Source organism: Chiloscyllium plagiosum, unplaced genomic scaffold (assembly GCF_037043375.1).
Source record: "Chiloscyllium plagiosum isolate Xiang-an unplaced genomic scaffold, Cpla_swu_hap1 HiC_scaffold_47, whole genome shotgun sequence".
Taxonomy (NCBI): Eukaryota; Metazoa; Chordata; class Chondrichthyes; order Orectolobiformes; family Hemiscylliidae; genus Chiloscyllium; species Chiloscyllium plagiosum.
The window spans coordinates 3,564,270-3,589,850 of record NW_028270185.1 but is presented as its reverse complement, the minus strand read 5'-3'; the positions used below and the strand labels follow the sequence as shown (position 1 = coordinate 3,589,850).

The window sequence follows — 25,581 nt, the reverse complement described above, 5'->3', positions numbered from 1 at the left end:
TGTGTGTGTGTGTGTGTGGTACAGACCAGCTTCCAGTCAGCTAGTTATCCTTCCACTTAGAGTCAAGGAGCCAGTCCTACCCTGTCCATTTGGACCAACATGTGCTTTTCCCCTCCCACTCCATCCTCGTTGCCATCTCTAATCCCATCCTCCCTCTCTGACTCCCTCGCCTCCGCCAATGACGGGAGCTGAGGCACACTATATCCCTGGGATCTCACTTGGGCAGTGTTCCTTGGATTGAGGGTGAGGAATAGACGGGGGAGGTTTCCTGTCAGATCTACAGGTCTGTCCCGCAGGAACCATGGAATGGAGTGGGAAAATCAGTGCACTGGAAATGTTGAGGAATTTGCTGGGGAGGAAGGTGGATGTGGGAATTACTCACCGACGTGAGCCTTGATGGACAGTTTGACTTGGTTTGGAGGTCGGGGATGGTTTGGAACAGCATGTGTGAGAGCATCAGAACTAAGTCGGGATTCCTGTCTCTGTTTGAGAAGCTACATGAAAAGATGCCAACAGATGTGCTGTCCTCCTACTGATTCTTGAACCTTAGACCAATGATGAACTCTTGCTGTGCCTTACAACACCACATTGAGCAGTGTCCTCACCCCACCCCGAGCTATTGACTAAATAGTGGTTCTCCGAACTCTGACTCCTCCCACGACACCCATCTCAGACATCCTCAAACTGTCTCTATCAATTCCATCACCATCTGGAGACGTCCCTGCCTTCACTTAGAGTGTAACCTGACCTTACCTGGCCCTTCGAAAATCAGCAAACAGCAACAGGCCATTCAGCCCCTCGAGTCTGCTGTGCTATTGAATTTGGTCAAGGTCACACGATGCCAGGTTATAATCCAACAGGTTTATTTGAAATCACAAGCTTGACTCATTCTAACTTGTTTGAGCAATAACTTGAAGGTAGGTTTCGATTTATGCACTATTTATTAATCTATCATCTCTACAGCTAATCTTGTCATTTCAACTTCCTGTTCCTCAACATGCGTTCTTATCTCTGGAAGTGAGTTTTTGTAGTCCTCCAATCTTTGTAAGAGGCTCAAATGTCTTTTCTATTATTAATGCTCCACAAATTTATTCAAATAAACCTGTTGGACGATAACCTGGTGTCATATGACTTCTGACCTTGTCCAACCCTGGCTCCTTACCATCATGGATGAGATCATGGTTGATCCAGCTCTATTTCCCAACTTCTGCTTCTGTATCCTTTGGTAAATTAATCCAATTGGGGGGAAACAAAACCTGTTGATCTCAGCCTCGGAAGTTCCAATTCTGGACAAAGAGTCGCACATTTCTACGCTGTTAGGATAATTCGAATTTGATTTTCCTCCTTGCTGTCAAGTCACCCCCCCCATTAAAGGAAAGGCTTTATTGGTGAATCAAATCCACCCCCAGCCCACTCCGTCAATCTGTGTCACATTCATGCACTTGCCTGTTTGTTTAGGTTCAGCCCCTACAGAATACTCATTTCGTTTCACTGCCCCACGGGAGAGTCCCATCAGAATGTCTCTCGCTTTTCTGATAATTCCCACATTCTCAAAGTCAACTGAAAGCAACAAATGCTGGAGATCACAGCAGGTCAGACAGCATCCATGGAGAGAGAGAGCAAGTGAACATTTCGAATCTAGCTGAATCTTCATCCAAGCTGATATGAAGTGTGGTGGGGACAACGTTTATGCAATAGTGCAGGGGGAGGTGGAAGGAAAGGAGTTGATGGTTCAGATTAAATGATCGGAATGTGAGAATTCTCCACACTTCACCTCAGTTCCGATGAAGAGTCATCTAGACTCGACTTTAGCTTTCCCTCTCTGGACGGATGCTGCCTGACCCGCTCAGATCTCCAATGTTCATTGTTTCCAGTGCAGATTCCATCATCAGCAGTAAGGTGCTCCCACATTCTCAAAGTCAATGTTCATCATTTCCATCTTCCCCAAAGTGTTTCTGGAACGTAGCAGTCTTCCTGGTTGGGGCCAGAGCCAGTGCTGGTGAGTCTGGACACTTTCTGTGCATCTGATTGTCTGTGTCCCTGTGTGTGAGAGTTGGTTGGTGTGTGTGTGAGAGAGAGAGTTGGTTGGTGTGTGTGTGTGTATGTGTGAGAGAGTTGGTTGGTGTGTGTGTGAGAGAGAGAGTTGGTTGGTGTGTGTGTGTGTATGTGTGAGAGAGTTGGTTGGTGTGTGTGTGAGAGAGAGAGTTGGTTGGAGTGTGTGTGTGAGAGAGAGAGTTGGTTGGTGTGTGTGTGTGTGTGTGAGAGAGAGAGTTGGTTGGTGTGTGTGTGTGTGAGAGAGAGAGTTGGTTGGTGTGTGTGTGTGTGTGTGTGAGAGAGAGTTGGTTGGTGTGTGTGTGTGTGAGAGAGAGAGTTGGTTGGTGTGTGTGTGTGTGTGTGAGAGAGTTGGTTGGTGTGTGTGTGAGAGAGAGAGTTGGTTGGTGTGTGTGTGTGTGTGTGAGAGAGTTGGTTGGTGTGTGTGTGAGAGAGAGAGTTGGTTGGAGTGTGTGTGTGTGTGTGAGAGAGAGAGGGTTGGTGTGTGTGTGTGTGTGAGAGAGAGAGGGTTGGTGTGTGTGTGTGTGTGTGAGAGAGAGTTGGTTGGTGTGTGTGTGAGAGAGTTGGTTGGTGTGTGTGTGAGAGAGAGAGTTGGTTGGAGTGTGTGTGTGTGTGTGTGTGTGTGAGAGAGAGTTGGTTGGTGTGTGTGTGTGAGAGAGAGTTGGTTGGTGTGTGTGTGTGTGTGTGTGTGTGTGAGAGAGAGAGTTGGTTGGTGTGTGTGTGTGAGAGAGAGTTGGTTGGTGTGTGTGTGAGAGAGAGAGTTGGTTGGTGTGTGTGTGTGTGAGAGAGAGTTGGTTGGTGTGTGTGTGTGTGAGAGAGAGTTGGTTGGTGTGTGTGTGTGTGAGAGAGAATTGGTTGGTGTGTGTGTGTGAGAGAGAGTTGGTTGGTGTGTGTGTGAGAGAGAGTTGGTTGGTGTGTGTGTGAGAGAGAGTTGGTTGGTGTGTGTGAGAGAGAGAGTTGGTTGGTGTGTGAGAGAGAGTTGGTTGGTGTGTGAGAGAGAGTTGGTTGGTGTGTGAGAGAGAGTTGGTTGGTGTGTGAGAGAGAGTTGGTTGGTGTGTGTGAGAGAGTTGGTTGGTGTGTGTGAGAGAGTTGGTTGGTGTGTGTGAGAGAGTTGGTTGGTGTGTGTGAGAGAGTTGGTTGATGTGTGTGAGAGAGTTGGTTGGTGTGTGTGTGAGAGAGAGAGTTGGTTGGTGTGTGTGTGTGAGAGAGTTGGTTGGTGTGTGTGTGAGAGAGTTGGTTGGTGTGTGTGTGAGAGAGTTGGTTGGTGTGTGTGTGTGTGAGAGAGTTGGTTGGTGTGTGTGTGTGAGAGAGTTGGTTGGTGTGTGTGTGTGAGAGAGTTGGTTGGTGTGTGTGTGAGAGAGAGTTGGTTGGTGTGTGTGTGAGAGAGAGTTGGTTGGTGTGTGTGTGAGAGAGAGTTGGTTGGTGTGTGAGAGAGAGTTGGTTGGTGTGTGTGAGAGAGTTGGTTGGTGTGTGTGAGAGAGTTGGTTGGTGTGTGTGAGAGAGTTGGTTGGTGTGTGAGAGAGAGTTGGTTGGTGTGTGAGAGAGAGTTGGTTGGTGTGTGTGAGAGAGTTGGTTGGTGTGTGTGTGAGAGAGAGAGTTGGTTGGTGTGTGTGTGAGAGAGAGAGTTGGTTGGTGTGTGTGTGAGAGAGAGAGTTGGTTGGTGTGTGTGTGAGAGAGTTGGTTGGTGTGTGTGTGAGAGAGTTGGTTGGTGTGTGTGTGAGAGAGTTGGTTGGTGTGTGTGTGAGAGAGTTGGTTGGTGTGTGTGAGAGTTGGTTGGTGTGTGTGTGAGAGAGTTGGTTGGTGTGTGTGTGAGAGAGAGAGTTGGTTGGTGTGTGTGTGAGAGAGTTGGTTGGTGTGTGTGTGAGAGAGTTGGTTGGTGTGTGTGTGTGTGTGAGAGTTGGTTGGTGTGTGTGTGAGAGAGGGAGTTGGTTGGTGTGTGTGTGAGAGAGTTGGTTGGTGTGTGTGTGTGAGAGAGTTGGTTGGTGTGTGTGTGAGAGAGTTGGTTGGTGTGTTTGTGTGAGAGAGTTGGTTGGTGTGTGTGTGAGAGAGTTGGTTGGTGTGTGTGTGAGAGAGTTGGTTGGTGTGTGTGTGTGTGAGAGAGAGTTGGTTGGTGTGTGTGTGTGAGAGAGAGGGTTGGTGTGTGTGTGTGTGTGAGAGAGGGAGTTGGTTGGTGTGTGTGTGAGAGAGTTGGTTGGTGTGTGTGTGTGAGAGAGTTGGTTGGTGTGTGTGTGAGAGAGTTGGTTGGTGTGTGTGTGTGAGAGAGTTGATTGGTGTGTGTGAGAGAGAGTTGGTTGGTGTGTGTGTGAGAGAGTTGGTTGGTGTGTGTGTGTGTGAGAGAGAGTTGGTTGGTGTGTGTGTGTGTGTGTGTGAGAGAGAGGGTTGGTGTGTGTGTGTGTGTGTGAGAGAGAGTTGGTTGGTGTGTGTGTGTGAGAGAGTTGGTTGGTGTGTGTGTGTGAGAGAGAGTTGGTTGGTGTGTGTGTGTGAGAGAGAGAGTTGGTTGGTGTGTGTGTGAGAGAGTTGGTTGGTGTGTGTGTGAGAGAGAGTTGGTTGGTGTGTGTGTGAGAGAGAGTTGGTTGGTGTGTGTGTGAGAGAGAGTTGGTTGGTGTGTGTGTGAGAGAGAGTTGGTTGGTGTGTGTGTGTGTGTGAGAGAGAGTTGGTTGGTGTGTGTGTGTGAGAGAGAGTTGGTTGGTGTGTGTGTGTGAGAAAGAGAGTTGGTTGGTGTGTGTGTGTGAGAGAGTTGGTTGGTGTGTGTGTGTGAGAGGGTTGGTGTGTGTGTGTGTGTGTGTGAGAGAGAGAGAGTTGGTTGGTGTGTGTGTGAGAGAGAGTTGGTTGGTGTGAGTGAGTGAGTGAGTGAGAGAGAGATCGTTGGTGTGTGTGTGTGCTCTTTGTGACGTTCTCTAATGGAATAAAAATGAGGTTCTTTGGCAGTTTGAAGCTGTCCGCCTGTCATCACGTTGTCCGGGAGGTCCCACTGCTCCCATTGACCTTCCTGATTGACTGGCCAGCCGCTGGGAGGAACATCTGGGTTAGACTGACCTGAGCTCTGCTGAAAGTCGCTCTCTTCCCACTGCCCCCAATCTGCAGGTTCACTGTGGTCGAATAGCTGGTCTTTATGTTCCCTTTCTCTCTGTCCAGCTCCCTGCCAGGCCTCAGAACATGGCACTGCTCCATCTGACCGCTGCTAGGGTTGGTGCTCGGACGGTGAGCCGACCCCACACCCGTAAACATCTCCCTGTCTCCGTCCTCTGTCTCAGCCTCCTGGCCACACGGAGATGGTCCCACGATGGAGACTGGCTCTGGGCTGATGAGGGGACACACCACAGAATCTAGACCCTCAGTCCACCGGATAGTTTCACCTCCGGCCCGAGGCTGAGGGGGAGAGACAGGGCAGGGCTGCTCCCTGTGCTCCAATCGCACTTGGGCACAGTCTTTGCCAACACTACCGCCCAACGGGGTGCCCCATTGGTCCTTGACGCCAACACAAGAGCCGTTGGCTATTTGTTGAATCACTGAGTGGTAGGCCCCAGTCCCTGGGCTGGAAGGAGAGGGCACTGGGGACATTGCTGTGGGTCTCTGACAGGACGGCGATGAGTCGGAGGATGAGGAGGGTGGCGATTGGCTCTGCCGTCCAGCCCAAGGCGGGGTAGGAGAGCCCGACCTTGAGGAGCTCTGGGAGGGCGATGGAGATGGACACCTGGAGGTGGACATTTCTGGGGAAGTGAAGTCAAGCCTCGTGACAGACACCGGGGAGTGAACCCTGGGCCTGGGGAAGGGCATGGGGCAGAAGACCTCGACTGAGTGACCTCGGGTCGGCAAATAGAGTGCCCAGGCAGGGGCTGTTGCCAACGGAGAGGTCAGCGACCGGCCCCTGACCGAGGGCGCTGGATCTTTGGGGGTCTCGGAGCGCACTGGGGGCTGGCACCCTGGACTGGCGCGAGGCTGAGGGCTGACGGAAAGTTCCGGATCATCAGCGGACGAGCACAGCGCAGAGCCGGCCCCAGGAGAGACCACTGCATCCGGTAACTCTGTGTCTTCCGAGGGGCGCCGTTCCCTGAGCTTTCTGTCAGATTGTGTCGGGAACACGGAACGTTGGGAAGAGGAGGACTCCGGCCAGGGGGATCCAGACGGTGGAGAGGGGGAACGTAACCTCGGCGCTGGTTCCGGGACATTCCGATCGCCGGGAGAGTGAGGCCTGGAGGGTGTACCTGGCTCCTCGCACCCCCTCAGGGAGGAGCCTCGGTTTGACCAGGATCTGACCGTGGGGGGAGGTAAGCAGACCCCGAGGTCGGAGTCTGGAAACCGGGCCTGGTCCGCTTTGTCAGAGTGGTAGACCTGAGGCCCATCAGGCAAAGGTAAGGAATTAACGCTCCCTCTTGGGAACTGAGGCCTGGGGACAGGGAGAGCCGGAGAAGGTGACCGAGGATTTGTAGCCAACAGGGAGGGAGCCTGCCCCGGTGGAGAGCTAGCACGGGGTGGAGGGGAGTGGACCGTGGGCCCGATGGCTGGGCACAGTTGGAGGGAGGCAGGCCTCAGATTGCTGAACGTTGGCAGTTCTTCACGTGGGTTGGCGCCCATTGTGTCCGGTACCCGCAGACACTGCTGACGTCGATAGGGGGAAGGTGATCGTAGGCGGAGGCTCAGCGAAAGAGGCTGGGTCTCCACACTGTCCCCTGGGATCACGGTACAGCAGGGCTTGCCAACCACCCCTGGACCGGGCGAACCTCCCGCACGGCTCCCGGAGCTCAGGGGCCCGGGCCCTGAGGGCGGGCACACCTGCGAGGAGGGGTCTGTCCGCGATGGCAGAGGGGAAGGCGGAGGCTTGGCCTCAGGGCCCATGGTGGGTGAGGGTTGGACGGTGTGGGTGGCACGGCCTAGGTTGGCGGTGCCCCTGGAGGACTGCTCCAGCTGCCGGATGGCAGAGGGGGATGGGGACCTGCCCCGGAGGCTGACCCATGGCGGCAGCGAGCAGCAGAACTCGGAGCCTTCGCACGCCAGCGGGCTGCCAGGCTTGGGCAGAGCGGCCTCGTGAGGGGCACCAGGGACCGGACACGACAACGAACGAGCTACCGAGCCCCTGCCCCGATGAGCGGCTACGCCCTCCTGGGGGCGGGGCTCCTCCAAACCACACCCCCCAGGGCAGGGCTCGTCCAAATCACACCCACGAGGGCAGGGCTCCTCCAAACCACAGCCACCCAGGCTGGGCTCCTCCAAACCACTCCCACCAGGGCGTGGCTCCTCCAAACCACTCCCACCAGGGTAGGGCTCCTCCAAACCACACCCATGAGGGTGGGGCACCTCCAAACCACACCTACCTGGGTGGGTCTCCCCAACACCACATCCCTTGGGGTGGTGTTCCCTGACACCACACCCCTTGAGAGCACTAGAATGGGGGGTCTGTTCCAGAGGGTTACAGAGCAGCAGAGACGGTGACTGAGAGTGGTCGGGAGTTTGAGGGAGGGATGGCGGAGTTTTTGGGTTTGTCCTCTTGGTGCCTGTTTGTAAAATTCCCTTTGGTGCCGTATCGGACCAGTCCGAGACCAGAGACTGGTCCATGTGTCTGACCAAGGGCAGTGGGCTGGAACGCCCAGAGAGAGGGGAGGATGCTCTGGGACCTGTCTGGGAGGGGGGAGGAACTGGTCTGGTCTTACACGGGGGGAGTGGGCTGTGCTGAGTGTGAGCCAGACATTCTGAGGTAGGTGACTGCGCTGTGAGACCTGTTGTCAATGAGGGGCCAATTCCAGACACAGGAAGGTTTGCTGAGGAGGAACCAGGGGGTGTGGAAGTCAGTGACAGGGGTCCTGAGCTAATCCGAGTGAAAGAAGGAAGCTCAGTGCTGACCCCGAGAGGCAGCAAGTCAGGGGAGGTAATGTTGGGGGATTGAGGGCTTGTGGGTAAGGAGTTCTCCAGTGAGGAGATGTCCCGTGCTATTGAGTTGGCTCTTTGCTGTGATGATGCATCTTCTCTGGGATCGCGTAGCTGCAGGCTGGAGATTTCAGACTTGGCTTTGGAAACGGAGAGCTGGACAATGTTCTCCTGGGCGTAGAGGAGAGGGGTTGGATCTTGAATGACCACATGTCCAAACGGACCTGGGTGCTGGAGTGCTGTCACTTCATCTGCAAAGGAGAATGTAAATTCAATAAAGATTAAGCATCTAATGATGACCATGAATCCATTGTCCAGCAGGGTGGCTCAGTGGTAGGTAATGCTCTCTCCCTTGATTCCTCCCTCAGGCGACTGTGTGGAGTTTGCACATTCTCCCCGTGTCTGCGTGGGTTTCCTCCGGGTGCTCCGGTTTCCTCCCACAGTCCAAAGATGTGCAGGTTAGGTGAATTGGCCATGCTAAATTGTCCATAGTGTTCGGTGCGTTAAGTCAGGGATAAATAATGGATCGAGGAATGTGTCTGGGTAGGTTACTCTTCGGAGGGTCAGTGTGGACTTGTTGGGCAGTAGGGCATGTTTCCACACTGTAGAGAATCTAATCTGTTGGAAAACCCAATCTGGGGGTGACAGAGATAGGGAGGGGTTACAGAGATAGGGAGGGGGTGTAGGGGCTGGAGGGGTTACAGAGATAGGGAGGGGCTGGAGGACGTGACAGAGGTTGGGAGGGAGGGCGAGGCTGCATAACCTTCTGGTGAAAGCAAACTACAGAAAATGCTGGAAATCGGAAATAAAACCAGAAATTGCTGGAGAAACTCAAGCAAATCTGGCATCATCTCCCGAAAGAGAAACAGAACTAATATTTTGAGTCCAGTTTGATTATTTGGAAGATTTCCAGTTCTGTAGGAGTCAATACAGACCTGAAACATTAACTGTGTGTGTTTCTCTCTCGGGAGATGCTGCCAGACCTGCTTAGTTTCTCCAGCAATTTCTAGTTTAAGGTTTATTCAGTTGAAGCTCAGTGGCAGCTGATTTAAGACCGACACCTTCCTGGAGACTGAGAGCTGGGACATGAATGGGGAAAATGTACCTTCAGTAAAGGAAATGGGCGGGAAGGGGATCATCTCCTGAACATAAGCTAGTGAGCTGTTTTTAATGGTCTGTAATCTGATGGCAGAGGGAGTGAGGGACTGTAATGGGTGCTGCAATTATAGTGTGTAAGGAATCCAAATGACTCCCAATGTGGTTCAAGCCAACATTGATATAAGACAAACCATCACCATTATAAACATGTTAAAATCCCAAAATAATCTGTCCCCATTTTCATCAAAAGGAGCTAAGTGTTTAGTGATTTTTGAGCAGATTTGTAGCTCAGGTTGATGATAAGTCTGTAAGTTAGCTCACTGAGCTATAAGGTTTGGTTTTAGACGTTTCGTCACCATGACTAGTGAACATCATCAGAGAGAGTCTCCGGTGAAGCATTGGTGGTATGGCCCATCTCTCTATTTGATGATGTTCCTTAGTCATGGCGACGAAATGTCTGAAAACAAACCTTCCAGCTCAGCGAGCTAACTTACAGAAGGAAGTGTTTGTGGAGTTGATGTGCTTTATCTCCCTACAGAACTTTTTCCACACTTATAATAGCAGGGAGCTGTTGGAAAATCGCTAAGTCAATCCCCAACCAAAAACTATGGAGTCTGGGGGTCAATTAGAAATATCAGTAAGCAGAGATTTGTTCAGAGAGAGTATTAATTGTTGTTGAAATCTGGGGAATAGCTGAGAGAGTAACTCCCACATCTCAGACTATGAGCTACAGGAATGCAGAGAGGCCATTCAGCCCATCGAGTCAGCTTTCCCATTCAACGAGATCATGGCTATCAGATAATCCTCAAATCTGCTTCCCTGCCTTTTCCCCATAACCCTCGATTCCCTTCCTGATTAAAAATTCTGTTTTAGTTTTTAATGCACTTAACAACACAATTTAATCAAATTTTTGAAGAGGGCGGGGAGTGGTTTGGCTGCCCCTCCTGTCCCTACGTTCCCAGCAGCGCACACTGTAAAAAGCTGACAAACAAAATAACATTGATTTAAAGTGACATTAACCCCCCTCACACCCCCCGGGGGACAGATTTCTCAGGACCAGGAACTTTCAGTACTTGTCTCTTCAAATGACACCGAACCCACGTGAGAATCACGGGAGCGCAGAGACAGGCTCCCTCGAGGACTTATTGCTGCATTTTAATTTCCATGATTTTTCCAAATGGCAGAAGTGCAGAAATCCCTCAAAGCTGTACCTTAATCTCAGTTGAGTGCGTAACTATGCAGTTCAGATGGTCCAAAGAAGACTTGAGACAGACTCGTATCAATGATGCCTTACAGTTAAAAGCAATTTCAAAGGAAAATACTCTGTCTACTAATTATTACAGTTGAAGTTTTTTTATCTTGCATTGACTTTGTGAATAACAAGCTTCAACACTGGGCTCACTCTGAACATTAAGGACCTGAAGGAAGGAGCTGATTTGATTACAACTGAATGAAATGGAACATTGGCGGGAGTTGCTGTGTGCTGAGCACAAGCAGATGGGACATGTCTTCCTCTGCTCTGCACTGGCCCCCCCCCCAACAAATACCACAGCCTGACTTCCATGGGCACTCCCACTCTCCACAACCGGAGGGAAGATACTCCACGTCACAAAGGGGTCAGATTCAAATCGCACGATGAAGTAACACTCTTGAGTGAGATCTGAGGGAACACCGCACTGTTGGAGGGTCAGCGCTGAGGGAGAGCCGCACTGTTGGAGGGTCAGCGCTGACGGAGTGTTGCACTGTTGGAGGGTCGGTGCTGAGGGACTGGGCACTGTCGGGGGTTCGGTGCTGAGGGAGGGCCGCCGCTGTCGGGGGTTCGGTGCTGAGGGAGGGCCGCCGCTGACGGAGGGCGGGCGCTGTCGGAGGGCGGGCGCTGTCGGAGGGTCAGCGCTGAGGGAGCGCCGCACTGTCGGAGGGTCAGCGCTGAGGGAGCGCCGCACTGTCGGAGGGTCAGCGCTGAGGGAGCGCCGCACTGTCGGAGGGTCAGCGCTGAGGGAGCGCCGCACTGTCGGAGGGTCAGCGCTGAGGGAGCGCCGCACTGTCGGAGGGTCAGCGCTGAGGGAGCGCCGCACTGTCGGAGGGTCAGCGCTGAGGGAGCGCCGCACTGTCGGAGGGTCAGCGCTGAGGGAGCGCCGCACTGTCGGAGGGTCAGCGCTGAGGAAGCGCCGCACTGTCGGAGGGTCAGCGCTGAGGGAGCGCCGCACTGTCGGAGGGTCAGCGCTGAGGGAGCGCCGCACTGTCGGAGGGTCAGCGCTGAGGGAGCGCCGCACTGTCGGAGGGTCAGCGCTGAGGGAGCGCCGCACTGTCGGAGGGTCAGCGCTGAGGGAGCGCCGCACTGTCCGAGGGTCAGCGCTGAGGGAGCGCCGCACTGTCCGAGGGTCAGCGCTGAGGGAGCGCCGCACTGTCCGAGGGTCAGCGCTGAGGGAGCGCCGCACTGTCCGAGGGTCAGCGCTGAGGGAGCGCCGCACTGTCCGAGGGTCAGCGCTGAGGGAGCGCCGCACTGTCCGAGGGTCAGCGCTGAGGGACTAGGCACTGTCCGAGGGTCAGCGCTGAGGGACTAGGCACTGTCCGAGGGTCAGCGCTGAGGGACTAGGCACTGTCTGAGGGTCACTCCAGTGTGTTCACCAATATCCCAGGTCTATCTGCCTGGTCCCCAGTCCAAAACCGGCATCGCCAAATCCTTATTGGTTGGGGCATCATCAGCTCAGAGATGTGGTCATAACAGTGAACTGTCAGTCTTCACTTGCCAAGTCTGGCCTGAGAACGAAGATTGACAGTTAACTGCTGAGGGACAGGAAGGCCATTAGTTGGTTGCTTTAGCTCACCCAGGATCATCCAAGACCCACCTGCGCAGATGGTAAGACACCAGTGAGTGGCATCTTGGCTTCCAATATCCCACCTGATATTACTCACCCCCAGCCTCCAAATCTCTGGTCTCCAGGGGTAGGAGCTGTAAATTACCTGGAGTTTGAGGAGAACTGGCTACTGCCATAACTCAAGGGTGTTAGTGAGCTGAGTTGGGGATTGATGTAATGCTGCAGTGACCACTCGCCCACCATTAATCAACATGGGGAAGGCTAAAACAATGATGTCTTCACAAGTCCCACTCCAGAGCCAACCACAGAAAGGCCAATCGTTCCAGAGAGTTGGGATGCCATGTTGAGGTTGTACAGGCCACTGGTCAGGCCTTTTGTGGAATACTGTGTCTGGTTCTAGTCACCCTGTTATAGGAAGGAGATTATTAATCTGGAGAGGGTTCAGAAGAGATTTCCCAGGATGTTGCCGGGAACAGAAGGTTTGAGTTATAAGGAGAGGCTGGATAGAGTGGGAGCGTCGGAGGCTGAGGGGTGACCTTCGAGGTTTATAAAATCATGAGGGACATGGATAGGGTGAATGACAGGTGTCTTTTCCCTGGGGCGGGGGAGTTCAAGACTAGGGGGGGGGGGCACATTTTAAGGCGAGAGTAGAGAGATTTGAAAAAGGCATGATGGGCAAATGTTTTGACAGGGAGTGGTTCATAGCTGAAAATGTGTTGCTGGAAAAGCGCAGCAGGTCAGGCAGCATCCAAGGAGCAGGAGAATCGACGTTTCGGGCATAAGCCCTTCTTCAGGAATAAGCCCTTCTTCCTGAAGAATGATCCTGGATGAGCTAAAGCAACCAACTAATGGCCTTCCTGAAGAAGGGCTTATGCCCGAAACGTCGATTCCCCTGCTCCTTGGATGCTGCCTGACCTGCTGCGCTTTTCCAGCAACACATTTTCAGCTCTGATCTGCAGTCCTCACCTTCTCCAGGGAGTGGTTCGTGTTTGGAATGAAGTGCCAGAGGAAGTGGTGGGTGTGGGGACAGTTACAATGTCATTTGGCTAAGTTCATGGGTAGGAAAGGTTTGGAGGAGGGGGGGGTGGGGGAATGGGCCAGCAGCAGGGCAGGCGGGACTAGCTGAGTTTGGGGTTATGGTCCCGCACGGGCTGGTTGGGCCGAAGGGTCTGTATCCACGCCGTGTGTCTCTGTAGCTGTCCCTCCTGCACTCAGGGACTCACCGTCAGTTTCCACGTACACCTCCTCACGGGCTCTGGTCACTCTCAGCCCTGGCCTCCTCCTCCGCGGCTGCTCTTCTGCTCTGGCCTTGGGCTCCAGCTCCCAGATCCTCCGCGGCATCGCCGCCTTCCTCCTGCTGACCCGCTGGCTGTACATCTGGGCCAGCACTTGGACTCTGCTCATGATCTTCTCCGAGCTCTGGAGGAGGCAGCTGTGGAGGCCGCCGCAGCGGGGCAGGCCGTGGCTGGCCCAGCAAGGAGTACAGGGCACCCGGCCAGCCGGGAGGCTCTCGTCGCCCCGACTGGCTTCCACCTCGGGGCCCCGGTCCCTCCGGTTCCCCTCCTGCACGTCGGCCGGTGCTTTGGGCAAGTCTGTGGAGGGCCGGAGGTCGGAGTCCTCCACGATGAGCAGGGGCTCGGTGTACCGGGGACCGGGGGGGCCTTCGCTCTCGGCCACCGCCTTCCTGCAGCCGCCCCACGCCTCGTGCTGGTGACAGAAGTGGGCCGCCTTCTCCATCTCCCGCCACACCTTGATAATCTCCGCCGAGGATCTGAACTCCGCCGGCGGCTCGGCGGCTGCGCCAGGCGCCGCGGGCACTCGGGCCGAGCCCAGCGGGAGCTGACCGCCCCCCGGGGGGGTCTGCGGGTCCGAGCCGCTGACCGCCGAGCGGGAGTGACCGGAGGCCTTGCCGCTCGGCCCCTCGGGAATGCTCTGGTAATTAAACCGCAGGATGGAGTCCCTCACCACGCCGGTCGGAATGAAGGAGATGCTCTCCCTCCGCTGAAGGTAGGACTGGTCGTTGGCCATCTCCGCCGACTCATAATACTTCTTAATCTTCTCGATCAGCAGCCGGTCATTCTCCACCCGGAGCGAGCCCTTTATAACCCCAGCCCCTTCGGCCAAGCCATTGGAGTGTCCACTATCTTCCATCTCCCCCCGGGCGGCACTTTCCGATTCCATCGCCGCGGGGTAGCCGTTAAGTTTGAAACTCTCCTCGCTCCCTGATTGGCTCTCCTCACCGTCATGGCGGGAGCTGTGCTGGTCCTCACAAGCAGCGCCTCCACACGCCCGCCTTCCATTAGCGCATGCGCCGACGCCGCCAGAGCACGTGCCGACACCTCGAGAGCACGCGTCGACACCTCGAGAGCACGTGCAGACACCTCGAGAGCAAGTGCAGACACCTCGAGAGCCCTCGGCATCTCGCCCCGCCTCACCCATGCCCTGCGTTTGCCTCTGGAGGTCGTTGTCTTCAGACGATTCACTGTTGCAGGTCTGACTTTCCTCCGTTCCGTTAACGTAGGCAATATCCAGCAGTGAAATCCCGGAGACTTCAACATCGGTGTCCTCATAAACATCCAGCAGGGAGTCACCCTCGCTCACAGCTCCGAGTTGAAATGAGGGCTCTTCCACAATGGCACCCAGATCTTCAGGGGCTTTCTTCTGCAACAACTCCATGTTCGCAAATATCTGTGCATCGATAAGAGACAGGAAACACAGATTTATTTCAGAAGGTTTCAAGCAATCTTACAGCATTTCCAATTTTGGCAGCAGCTCGATGGGAGAATCCCTTGAAGCCCCTACATGAGCTCCACGCGATTGTGACCACAGCTTATATTACGATCAATGATCCCTCTATTGTCCTTTCTGGTTCCCCCATCAGCCTCTGCTTCCCTGAGTCCTCGGGCAAACAGGACCTCTGCCTTGTAACTCCTTCCCCGGACCACCCTCCCTCCTCCCGCCCACCTGCGCACCCCACTTACGGCGCCATCTTTGAGCCTGGCGGTGGTGTCCCCCTATGGTCACAGTCTCTGTGAGGGTGTGAGCTCTCTTCTCTGCCACGTACCATCCAGGAATACCCGGAGTTGACCCCGTATCTGTCTGCAAGCTGACCCAGCGATTCCCTCAAAATGCACCATCCCAATTTGAAAAGACAAACTCAAAACAGACAGCGAGCAATCTGAAGAGACTATAGCATCGCCAACCTGTTCCATCTCCAGATCAATGTTGCTGATGCCACCAAATTCTGGACTTTCTTCATACTGCTCCACATCCTCCTGCTTGTCTGCCCCGCTCTGGGCTATTCGGTCTGGGGAGGCCTCATCTCTGAATGGACAGTCAGGCGTCTCTAGTGAACCTGAGTCTCCAGCCTTGGTTTCCGTGCCAACCTCCATCTCCACCATGCTGGATGCCAGTGTGGTGGCACTACCCAGTAAGCTCAGCGTCTCCATGTTGGAGAGTAAATCATCCTCACTGCCTGTGTACTGGAAACGAGAGGGAACAGACTGGGCTGTCAACACCGACACAGAATGTCCAGAAGAGAAACAGGCAGTTCAGCCCATCTGATCCATGCTGGCTTTTATACTTCACACCCTTCCCTCCATCTCACCCAATCAGCATGCCATAGAAATTAGGAATAGGTCATTCAGCCCTTCAAATCTGCTCCATCATTCAATATGATCATGGCTCTTCATCTGGCTCACTGCCATGTTGCTATTTTATCTCAATCGCCTTTTACTCCATTCACCACAATGTCATTGTCTAGATTAGTCACCTGAACCACTTCCTGAATGATAGAGAGTCATTGAGCTGTACAGCACGGAAACAGACCCTTTGGTCCAACCCGTCCATGCCGACCAGATATCCCAACCTAGTCTAGTCCCACCTGCCAGCACCCGGCACATATCCCTCCAAACCCTTCCTATTCATATACCCATCCAAATGCATTTTAAATGTTGCAATTGTACCAGCCTCCACCACTTCCTCTGGCAGCTCATTCCATACACGTACCACCCTCTGTGTGAAAAAGTTGCCCCTTAGGTCTCTTTTATATCTTTTCCCTCTCACCCTAAACCTATGCACTCTAGTTCTGGACTCTCCGACCCCAGGGAAAAGACCTTCTCTAGTCCCCCCTCTCCATGCCCCTCATGATTTTATAAACCTGGACCCAGTGATCAGGAAATCTCTCAGGTATGTCCAGTAATTTGACAGTACCGCTGCCCTGGGTGGACCATGCCAATCCGTGGAGTTATGGGTCCAAACCTTCAGGCAGACTGACTAAGGAGCTCCGGATGGGAGGGAGGAGGTTGGTTATCAAGGGGGTGCCTGCCTCACAGCGCCAGGGACCCGGGTGCGATTCCAGTCTTGGGTGACTGGGTGGAGTTTGCACATTCTCCCCGCGTCTGCGTGGGTTTCCTCTGGGTGCTTAGGTTTCCTCCCACAGTCCAAAGATGTGCAGGTTAGGATGGATTGGCCGTGCTATATTGTCCCATAGTGTCCAGGTATGTGCAGGTTAGGGTGGATTGGGCGTGCTATATTGTCCCATAGTGTCCAGGTATGTGCAGGTTAGGGTGGATTGGCCGTGCTATATTGTTTCATAGCGTCCAGGAATATGCAGGTTAGGATGGATTGGCCGTGCTATATTGTCCCATGGTGTCCAGGGACGTGCAGGTTAGGGTGGATTGGCCGTGCTATATTGTCCCATAGCGTCCAGGAATATGCAGGTTAGGATGGATTGGCCGTGCTATATTGTCCCATGGTGTCCAGGGATGTGCAGGATAAGATGGATTGGCCGTGCTATATTGTCCCATAGCGTCCAGGGACGTGCTGGTTAGGGTGGATTGGCCGTGCTAAATTACCCCATAGCGTCCATAGATGTGAAGGTTAGGGTGGATTGGCCATGGGAAATTGCCCCATTGTATTCAGGGATATGCAGGCTTAGGTGGGTTAGCCATGGGTAGGGTGGGGGCCTGGGATGCTCTTTGGAGGGTCAGTGCGGTCTTGTTGGGCTGAATGGCCTGTTTCCACACTGTAGGGATTCTATGTAGGAGTGTGTGCTGTAAACAGAACAGGCAAGTGACTGAGAAAGCAGGAACTGGGGGCTCTCTGTCCGTACTGTGCCATGATCTTGCTCCACATCAATTACAGGAAGAGTAATGATGCCTCCAATAAGAGAGGGGCAGTGTCGCTGGGTAGAGTCAAGCATCCGTGTGATTGGATCAATCGAGAATATTTCCCATCCCGAAGTGAAGGTCAGTGTGGTGATGGACTGACAGAGAGATTGATTTCTGCCTGTTGCTAAAAATTAAGTCAGCTCAGGCAACTTGATGCCAAGCAAGTACATAGTTCCCAAACTAAGCAAGTTTTTTTCCCCTCCAGTATTTCGGTCTGAAGGTTCAGAGGTCATATGACGCCAGGTTACAGTCCAACAGGTTTATTTGAAACCACAAGCTTTCGGAGCGCTGCCCCTGGAAGTGGACTCCACCTAAGGAAGGAGCAGCTGGTAATTTTAAATACACCTGCTGGGACTATAACCTGGTGTCGATGGGCTGAATGGCCTACATCTTACAATCTTGTGATGGTGACACTCGAACAAGGCCAAGAGGAAATAGAGTCAGAACTCTCTTACCTTCAGCTGTGCGCCTGTTACCAGATGTAGGAGAGAGAGGCAAGGAGAGAGGAAACAAAAACTATTGTTAGTGCCTGACCTTCCTGATGGCTCTCAGTCACCACCATCGGCTGCTCTACCCCTCCCCTGAAGGCATGAGGCACCACATCCCACTGCTGGGGAAATTCCAGGTCGATGGGTGGGAACTCCATCCCCTCACCCCCTGAACCCCCACCACACCCAGCTCGTTAAATATCTGGGAGAGAAGCCGAGACTCGGTCTTCCACACACCCGACATCAACCTGGCGTCAACCCTCCTGCAGGTCAGGTCTGGGGAATGGAAACCTGAGCAACAACAACTCGCATTTACATACTGCCTTCGAGGAGAGGGAGAATCACGGAGGTGAGGGAAATGGGTCAGGAGCCAATCGAAAACAGCCCTCACCTGGGGAGAGGCTGACTCCTTACGGTGAGGTCTAAGGAGGGTGTCGGGGAGAAGGGGGAGGTGGAAGAGAGCAGAGGGATTTAGGGAGAGAATTCAACTCTAGGTGGGCTCAACACTTAAACAGTTGGGATGGGAGAGAGAGTGAGAGGGAGAAAGAGTGGGAGAGGGGGAGAAAGGGAGGGAGAGTGGGAGAAAGTGGAGGGAGGGAGGGAAAGTGACAAAGAGAAAGATAGAAAGAGAGTGACAAAGAGAGTGAGAGGGCAAAGGGAGGGTGGGAGGGTGAGAGAAAGGGAAAGAGAGTGTGGGGGGAAAGACAGAGGGAGACAGAGAGGGAGAGACAAAGGGAGAGAGAGAGGGTGAGAGACAAAATGGAGGGGCAGATGGAGATGGAGAGAGGGGGAGGAGTGAGGAGAGAGAGAGGGAGACAGTGGGAGAAAGAGGGAGGAGGAGAGAGAGAGGGAGACTGTGGGAGAGAGTGAGAGAGAGAAGAAGAGAGGTGGGGAGAGAGAGGGCATTGCATGGAGTCTTGATAATGGGTTTGGGGGTTTGATTGAGAGGGCAGGGGGCATATGGAGTGGTAGCAGGGAGCTCCCACCTGAGAGGGCTTTGTGGTCCCTCAACAAGCAAAAGCAAGACCCACGTTTCTATTGGGCCTTTTGGTACCATGACCATCAGAGACATCTCCAACCACCTAACAGCCAATGAATGAGGTGTTAACACAGGAAATGCAACTGCAGCTATTCTGCACTTGGCAACATCTCCCTCTCCGTATCTAAGGAAGGATGATGGAGGGAGTGCAGCGAAGTTTTCCCAGACTGATTCCCGGAATGGTGGGACTGACGGATGGAGAGAGATTGGATCAGTTAGGACTGTAATCACTGGAGCTGAGAACATGTGGGACGAATCTCATAGGAACGTATAAAATTCGAACAGGACCGGGCAGGGTTAATGCAGGAAGGATGATCTCAGTGACTAGGGAATCCAGAACCAGGGAGTCACAGTCTAAGGATACGGGGTCAGCCATTTTGGACTGAGATGAGGAGAACTGTCTTCATCCAGAGAGTGGGGAGCCTTGGAATTCTCTGCCACAGGAAAACAGAACATTGAATGTTTTCACGAAGGGGTTAGAGATAGTCCTTGGGGCAGCACAGTGGCTCAGTGGTTAGCACTGCTGCCTCACAGCACCAGGAACCTGGGTTCAATTCCCAACTCGTGTGACTGTCTGTGTGGAGTTTGCACATTCTCCCCGTGTCTGTGTGGGTTTCCTCCGGGTGCTCCGGTTTCCTCCCACAGTCCAAAGATGTGCAGGTTAGGGTGGATTGGCCGTGCTAAATTGCCCATAGGTTAGGTGCATTAGTCAGGGGTAAATATAGGACAGGGGAATGGGCCTGGGTGGGTTACTCTTCGGAGGGTCAGTGTGGACTTGTTGGTCCGAAGGGCCTGTTTCCACACTATGGAGAATCTAATTTAAAGGGATCAGAGGATATGGGGGAGAAAGTGGGACCTGAGTTGGATGATTCACCATGACCGTACTGAGTGGGGGAGCAGGCTCAAAGGGCCAAATGGGCTCCTCCTGCTCTGATTTTATTTATTTCAATTTGTTTGTTTTATGACGATGATGGAACTTTAATCCTTTTATATTAAAGATGCTTTCCAAAATGTTGCCTCATTCTCTGGAGAATATAGTTACCAGTCACAGATCAAGACCTGGAGGATTTCAGCGTATTCTCGATGACTGGAGAACGTGTATTACAAAATATTTTATGAGCAGATGAGGGTAAAGCTCATTTTGTCAGGTATGTGTAGTCATTTTGCATTCGCCTTTCCTTCCTCACCACCCCCCTCTCCCTGCCCCTGCATCCATACTCCCCAGCCTCTCTGTCTCCCTCTGACATGCAAACGTGAGTCATGTGAGGGGCAAGTGGAGGACATCTTAATTTGATCTAATTTGATTTCTTGTCACAGTTCAGGGTCACCCACGTTACAGGAATGATTTGGAGATGCTGGTGTCGGACTGGGGTGTACAAAGTTAAAAAACACACAACCCCAGGTTATAGTCCAACAGGTTTAATTGGAAGCACTAGCTTTCAGAGCACCGCTCCTTCATCAGGTGGTTGTGGAGACCACAACCGAAAGCTAGTGCTTCCAATTAAACCTGTTGGACTATAACCGGGCCTTGTGTGATTTTTAACATTACAGGAAGGATGTGGAGGCTTTGGGGAGGGTGCAGAAGAGGTTTACCAGGATGCTGCCTGGATTAGAGGGTATGAGCTATAAGAAAGGGCTAGACAAACACGGGCTGTTTTCTCTGGAGTAGCAAAGGCTGAGGGGAGACTGGATAGAAGTCTATAAAATGATGAGATACATAGATAGGGTTGACGATCAGAACCTTTTTCCCAGAGTTGAAATGTCTAATACTATGGGGCATGGATTTAAGGTGAGCGAGGGAAAGTTCAAAAGGAGATGTGAGGGGCAAGGTCAAGATTAGAGTGGTGCTGGAAAAGCACAGCAGGTCAGGAGCAGGAAAAATCAACATTTCAGGCAAAAGCCCTTCATCAGGAATGAGGCATCAGGATGAAGGGCTCTTGCCCGAAAGGTCGATTTTCCTGCTCCTCGGATGCTGCCTGACCTGCTGTGCTTTTTCAGCATCACTCTAATCTTGACTCTGATCTCCAGCATCTGCAGTCCTCACTTTCGCCACTGGATATGGACCAAGGGCAGGCAGAAGGGATTAGTTTAACTTGGCGTCAGGTTCAGCACAGCATTGTGGGCCGAAGGGCCTGTTCATGTGTTGTACTGTTCTATGTGCCGAGGTACAGTGGACAGTGTGGTTTTGTGTGCTGTACAGGCAGACTGTACCCTACAAACCCTGCACAGGGGAGCAGATTTTGTCATTTGGTGTTAAATTCTGAACTTCCTATTACTTTGATTTTTTCTAAGATTGTTCCTTTAGCATTTGCAAACTAGAACCTGTACCCTTGTACCTAAGAGCAACTGCACTTGTGTGAGGACACATAACAGTAAAGTTAATCCAGTCATTCACTGTCTAACGGAGCCCTGCCCTTCATGTTGACAAAGATTGGTACCAAATGCACTCTCCCCACAGACAGCACCCAAGCCCTGAGATGCTGGGAGTGATCAGTGTGGGCAGCTTGCTGGAGCAGACGAAGCTTGGATTGCTATCTAATACTGAAATAAATCACAACCTGAATTCAAAGCCGGTGAAATTCACTGAACAGTTCATTTGCAAGTTCACATCAAAGGGCCTTGTGTTTGATACAGAGAGCATCACCTCTAAAGAGGTGACTGTGTAATCAAACAGCAGCAGCCGAACTTGGACAGACCCTCCCTCTCTCCCTTATAATGGCGGCCACATCAATACAGCAAAGTGCGTCAGATAAAGATCAGATGATCAAAGCTGTTTCTCTAATGGAGTTTTACTCTCAGAGCAAACCACTTCCAGAATCTCTGCTTCTTTAATTCTGCAGATTACAACGGTGTTCATTTGCACTGACCTTTTGACAATCAAACAAAACAAAACCCCAGCAGGGAAGGGGACAGGGTAACAAAGCCAAGCTGTATTTGATCATTCATTGAGCCATCAGGCTTTTTACAGCACAGAGCGAGGCCCTTCGGTCTATCATACCCAGACTGGTCATCATCAATTCTTATCCCATTTCCCATTGCCTTGACGTTTCAAGTCTTCATCTCAACACCGCTTTTTTCAATATTCATTCAGAGGATGAGGGTGACACTGACCCAGCAGCATTTATTGCCTGTCCCTAGATGCCTGAGTGGCACGGTGGCTCAGTAGTTAGCATTGCTGCCTCACAGCACCAGGGACGTGGGTACGATTCCAGCCTTGGGTGACTGTCTGTGTGGAGTTTGCACATTCTCCCAGTGTCTGCGTGGGTTTCCTTCCACAATCCAAAGATGTGCAGGTTAGGGTGAATTGGCCATGTTAAATTGCCCGTAGTGTTAGGTGCATTAGTCAGAGGAAATTGGGTCTGGGTGTTACTCTTCGGAGGGTCGGTGTGAATTTGTAGGGCCAAATGGCCTGTTTTTACACTGCAGGGAATCTAATCTTAAATATCCCAAGCGTTCTTGCCTTTCTCAGGTACTGAGTTCCCAGATTCCGACCATCCTCTGGGTGAAAAGCATTTTCCTCAAATTCTGTCTGAACTTCCTGCTCATTACCTGAACCTCTGTCCCCTGCTCACTGACCCCTCTACCGAGGGGAGAAAGGTGTCTCCCTATCGACCCAGTATATGTCCCTTAGAACTTTATACACCTCATTCGGATCCCAAACACGCACTGAACCCTGGGGAACACAGCCGGACACACAATACCAGGCACAAAACCGTCCGAGAGCTGTGGGAGACAATGTTTCCTCACGGGAGAATGTGGGGACACTGTGTAAAATTCAACCTCATCCATGTCAGGTCAGGAAAGGGACTTCCCGCAGAGGGTCATGAGAGGGTCATCAGTCTTTGGAACTCCGTCCCTGAACAACTGGTGGAAAGTAGAGTCCTTGGATATTTTTATGGCAGAGGGAGAGAAATTCGTAGCCAGTAAGAGACTGATCAGGGTTGACAGGAAGGTGGACTTCATCCTCCGACAGTGCAGCGCTCCCTCAGCATTGACCCTCCGACAGTGCCCTCTCCCTCAGCACTGACCCTCCGACAGTGCGACGCTCCCTCAGCACTGACCCTCCGACAGTGCCCACTCCCTCAGCACTGACCCTCCGACAGTGCGGGGCTCCCTCAGCACTGACCCTCCGACAGTGCGGCGCTCCCTCAGCACTGACACTCCGACAGTGCCCACTCCCTCAGCACTGACCCTGCGACAGTGTGGCACTCCCTCAGCACTGACCCTCCGACAGTGCCCACTCCCTCAGCACTGACCCTCTGACAGTGCGGCGCTCCCTCAGCACTGACCCCCTGACGCTGCAGCGCTCCCTCAGCACTGACCCTCCGACAGTACGGCACACCCTCAGCACTGACCCTCCGACAAAGCAACACTCCCTCAGCACTGACCCTCCGACAGTGCGGCACTCCCTCAGCACTGACCCACCGACAGTATGGCTCTCCCTCAGCACTGACCCTCCGACAGTGCAGCACTCCCTCAGCACTGACCCTCCGACAGTGCAGCACTCCCTCAGCACTGACCCTCCGACAGTGCGACACTCCCTCAGCACTGACCCTCCGACAGTGCGGCCCTCCCTCAGCACTGACCCTCCGACAGTGCGGCCCTCCCTCAGCACTGACCCTCCGACAGTGCGACACTCCCTCAGCACTGACCCTCCGACAGTGCGGCCCTCCCTCAGCACTGACCCTCCGACAGTGCGGCACTCCCTCAGCCCTGACCCTCCGACAGTGCGGCCCTCCCTCAGCACTGACCCTCCAACAGTGCGGCACTCCCTCAGCCCTGACCCTCCGACAGTGCGGCCCTCCCTCAGCACTGACCCTCCGATAGTGCGGCGCTCCCTCAGCTCTGACCTTCCGACAGTGCGGCACTTCCTCAGCACTGACCGTCCGACACTCCCTCAGCACTGACCCTCTGACAGTGCCCACTCCCTCAGCACTAGGGTGTAAGGGTCAGCCTGGATTGTTTGCCCTGTCTCTGAATGTGTGATTTAATTCCCTCAGAGTAAACGTCGTGATGAGAAAAAATCAAACAATTGCAAAAATCTGGTCAGTTGAAGAATGGTTACCCCGGCAACCTGAACGGATTGATATTTAATTCTGAGCTGAACGAGGATTGAATAAAATAAAGCCAATTTAAAGGAATACATTTTTCTTTGTTTCTCTCCAAGCTCCCCAGTTTGGTGTTTTATCACACCGTGCAGTGTTTGGAAGGTATTTTAACTGAAGAGAAAATAAAGGGTAAATATTTATCATCCTCAGAATGATCCTGAACCTTTTGGATTTGGTTTTAATTTGAGCTTTGCACTCGATGTGTGTCACACCGTTGCCAGACATCTGTTTGCTCAGGCCTGAATCAAATCTATTTGTCAGGGTGAAAGCTTTGCCTTTATCTAGCGCCTGTCCTGTCCCTGGGATGATTGATATCGCTGTGTCCGGAACTCTCATGATGCTGGAAATGGAACCAATGTACATCCAGCAGCATCCAAGGCCAGTGTTGTTCAGGAGTGGACGACCCCCTGTTACGTCGGACTGACTAATGTCCCCCTGGGAAGACCCTCCAACCCCAGGTCATCAATGTGGATTTCACCGGTTTCCTCATCTCCCCTCCCCCCCCTTTACCTTACCCAAGCTTGAACCCTCCAACTCGGCACCACCCTCTTGAATGGTCCTACTTGTCCATCTTCCTTTCTACCTATCCACTCCACCCTCCTCTCCGAGCTGTCACCTTCTCCCCCACCTTCATCAACCTATCGCCTTCTCAGCTACCACAGCCCACACCCCTCCCATTTATCTCTCAGCCCCCTTGCCCCCACCCAGAGATTCCTGATGAAGGGCTTATGACTGAAACGTTGATTCTCCTGCCCCTTGGATGCTGCCTGACCAGCTGTGCTTTTCCAGCAACACACTCTCGACTCTGAGCTCCAGCATCTGCAGTCCTCACTTTCCATAGGGAGTGCGATACCATCACAGCTGAGATATCTGGATAGTACTCAGTGACAGTGCCTCAGGAGGAGGGGAGCTCGGGGAGAGGCTGAGGTACAGGCATAAGACCCAGCATTGCCACATCTGGGGATGTGAATGAGCATCACTTATAACTAACCCACAGGCTGACTTCACGGGGAGAGTGAGGAGCTGAGTGGGAGAGGGGAGACTGAGGAGCTGAGTGGAGGAGAGTGAGGAGCTGAGTGGGAGAGTGAGGAGCTGAGTGGGAGAGGGGAGAGTGAGGAGCTGAGTGGGAGAGGGGAGAGCGAGGAGCTGAGTGGGAGCGGGGAGAGTGAGGATCTGAGTGGGAGCAGGGAGTGGAGCTGAGTGGGAGTGGGGAGAGTGAGGGGCTGAGTGGGAGTGGGAAGAGTGAGGGGCTGAGTGGGAGTGGGGAGTGTGAGGAGCTGAGTGGGAGTGGGGAGAGTGAGGAGCTGAGTGGGAGAGTGAGGAGCTGAGGGGGAGAGTGAGGAGCTGAGGGGGAGGGGGAGAGTGAGGAGCTGAGTGTAGGAGACTGAGGAGCTGAGTGGGAGTGGGGAGAGTGAGGAGCTGAGTGGGACTGGGGAGAGTGAGGAGCTGAGTGGGGGTGGGGAGAGTGAGGAGCTAAGTGGGAGAGGGGAGAGTGAGGAGCTGAGTGGGAGAGGGGAGAGTGAGGAGCTGAGTGGGAGAGGGGAGAGTGAGGGGCTGAGTGGGAGAGTGAGGAGCTGAGTGGGAGCGGGGAGAGTGAGGGGCTGAGTGGGAGCGGGGAGAGTGAGGAGCTGAGTGGGAGAGGGGAGAGTGAGGGGCTGAGTGGGAGCGGGGAGAGTGAGGAGCTGAGTGGGAGTGGGGAGAGTAAGGAGCTGAGGGGGAGTGAGGAGCTGAGTGGAGGAGAGTGAGGAGCTGAGTGGGAGAGGGGAGAGTGAGGAGCTGAGTGGGAGTGGGGAGAGTGAGGAGCTGAGTGGGGGTGGGGAGAGTGAGGAGCTGAGTGGGGGTGGGGAGAGTGCGGAGCTGAGTGGGAGTGAGGAGCTGAGTGGGAGAGGGGAGAGTGAGGAGCTGAGTGGGAGCGGGGAGAGTGAGGAGCTGAGTGGGAGAGGG

General features: G+C 53.3%; 1 protein-coding gene across 1 annotated transcript in view; it reads right to left on the bottom strand.

The window, feature by feature from the left end:
- Positions 1-4,519: 4,519 nt before the first annotated feature.
- The window catches only part of LOC122547537 (uncharacterized), a 181,171-nt gene continuing 160,109 nt past the window's right edge, over positions 4,520-25,581 (bottom strand). The window contains exons 16-19 of the mRNA XM_087983853.1: positions 17,458-17,471; positions 15,035-15,313; positions 13,055-14,519; positions 4,520-8,165 (exon numbers count right to left, since the gene is read on the bottom strand). Of these exons, the coding sequence (XP_087839979.1) occupies positions 5,002-8,165; positions 13,055-14,519; positions 15,035-15,313; positions 17,458-17,471 (4,922 nt within the window). The 3' untranslated portion in view covers positions 4,520-5,001. The remainder of the gene's footprint in view (positions 8,166-13,054; positions 14,520-15,034; positions 15,314-17,457; positions 17,472-25,581) is intronic.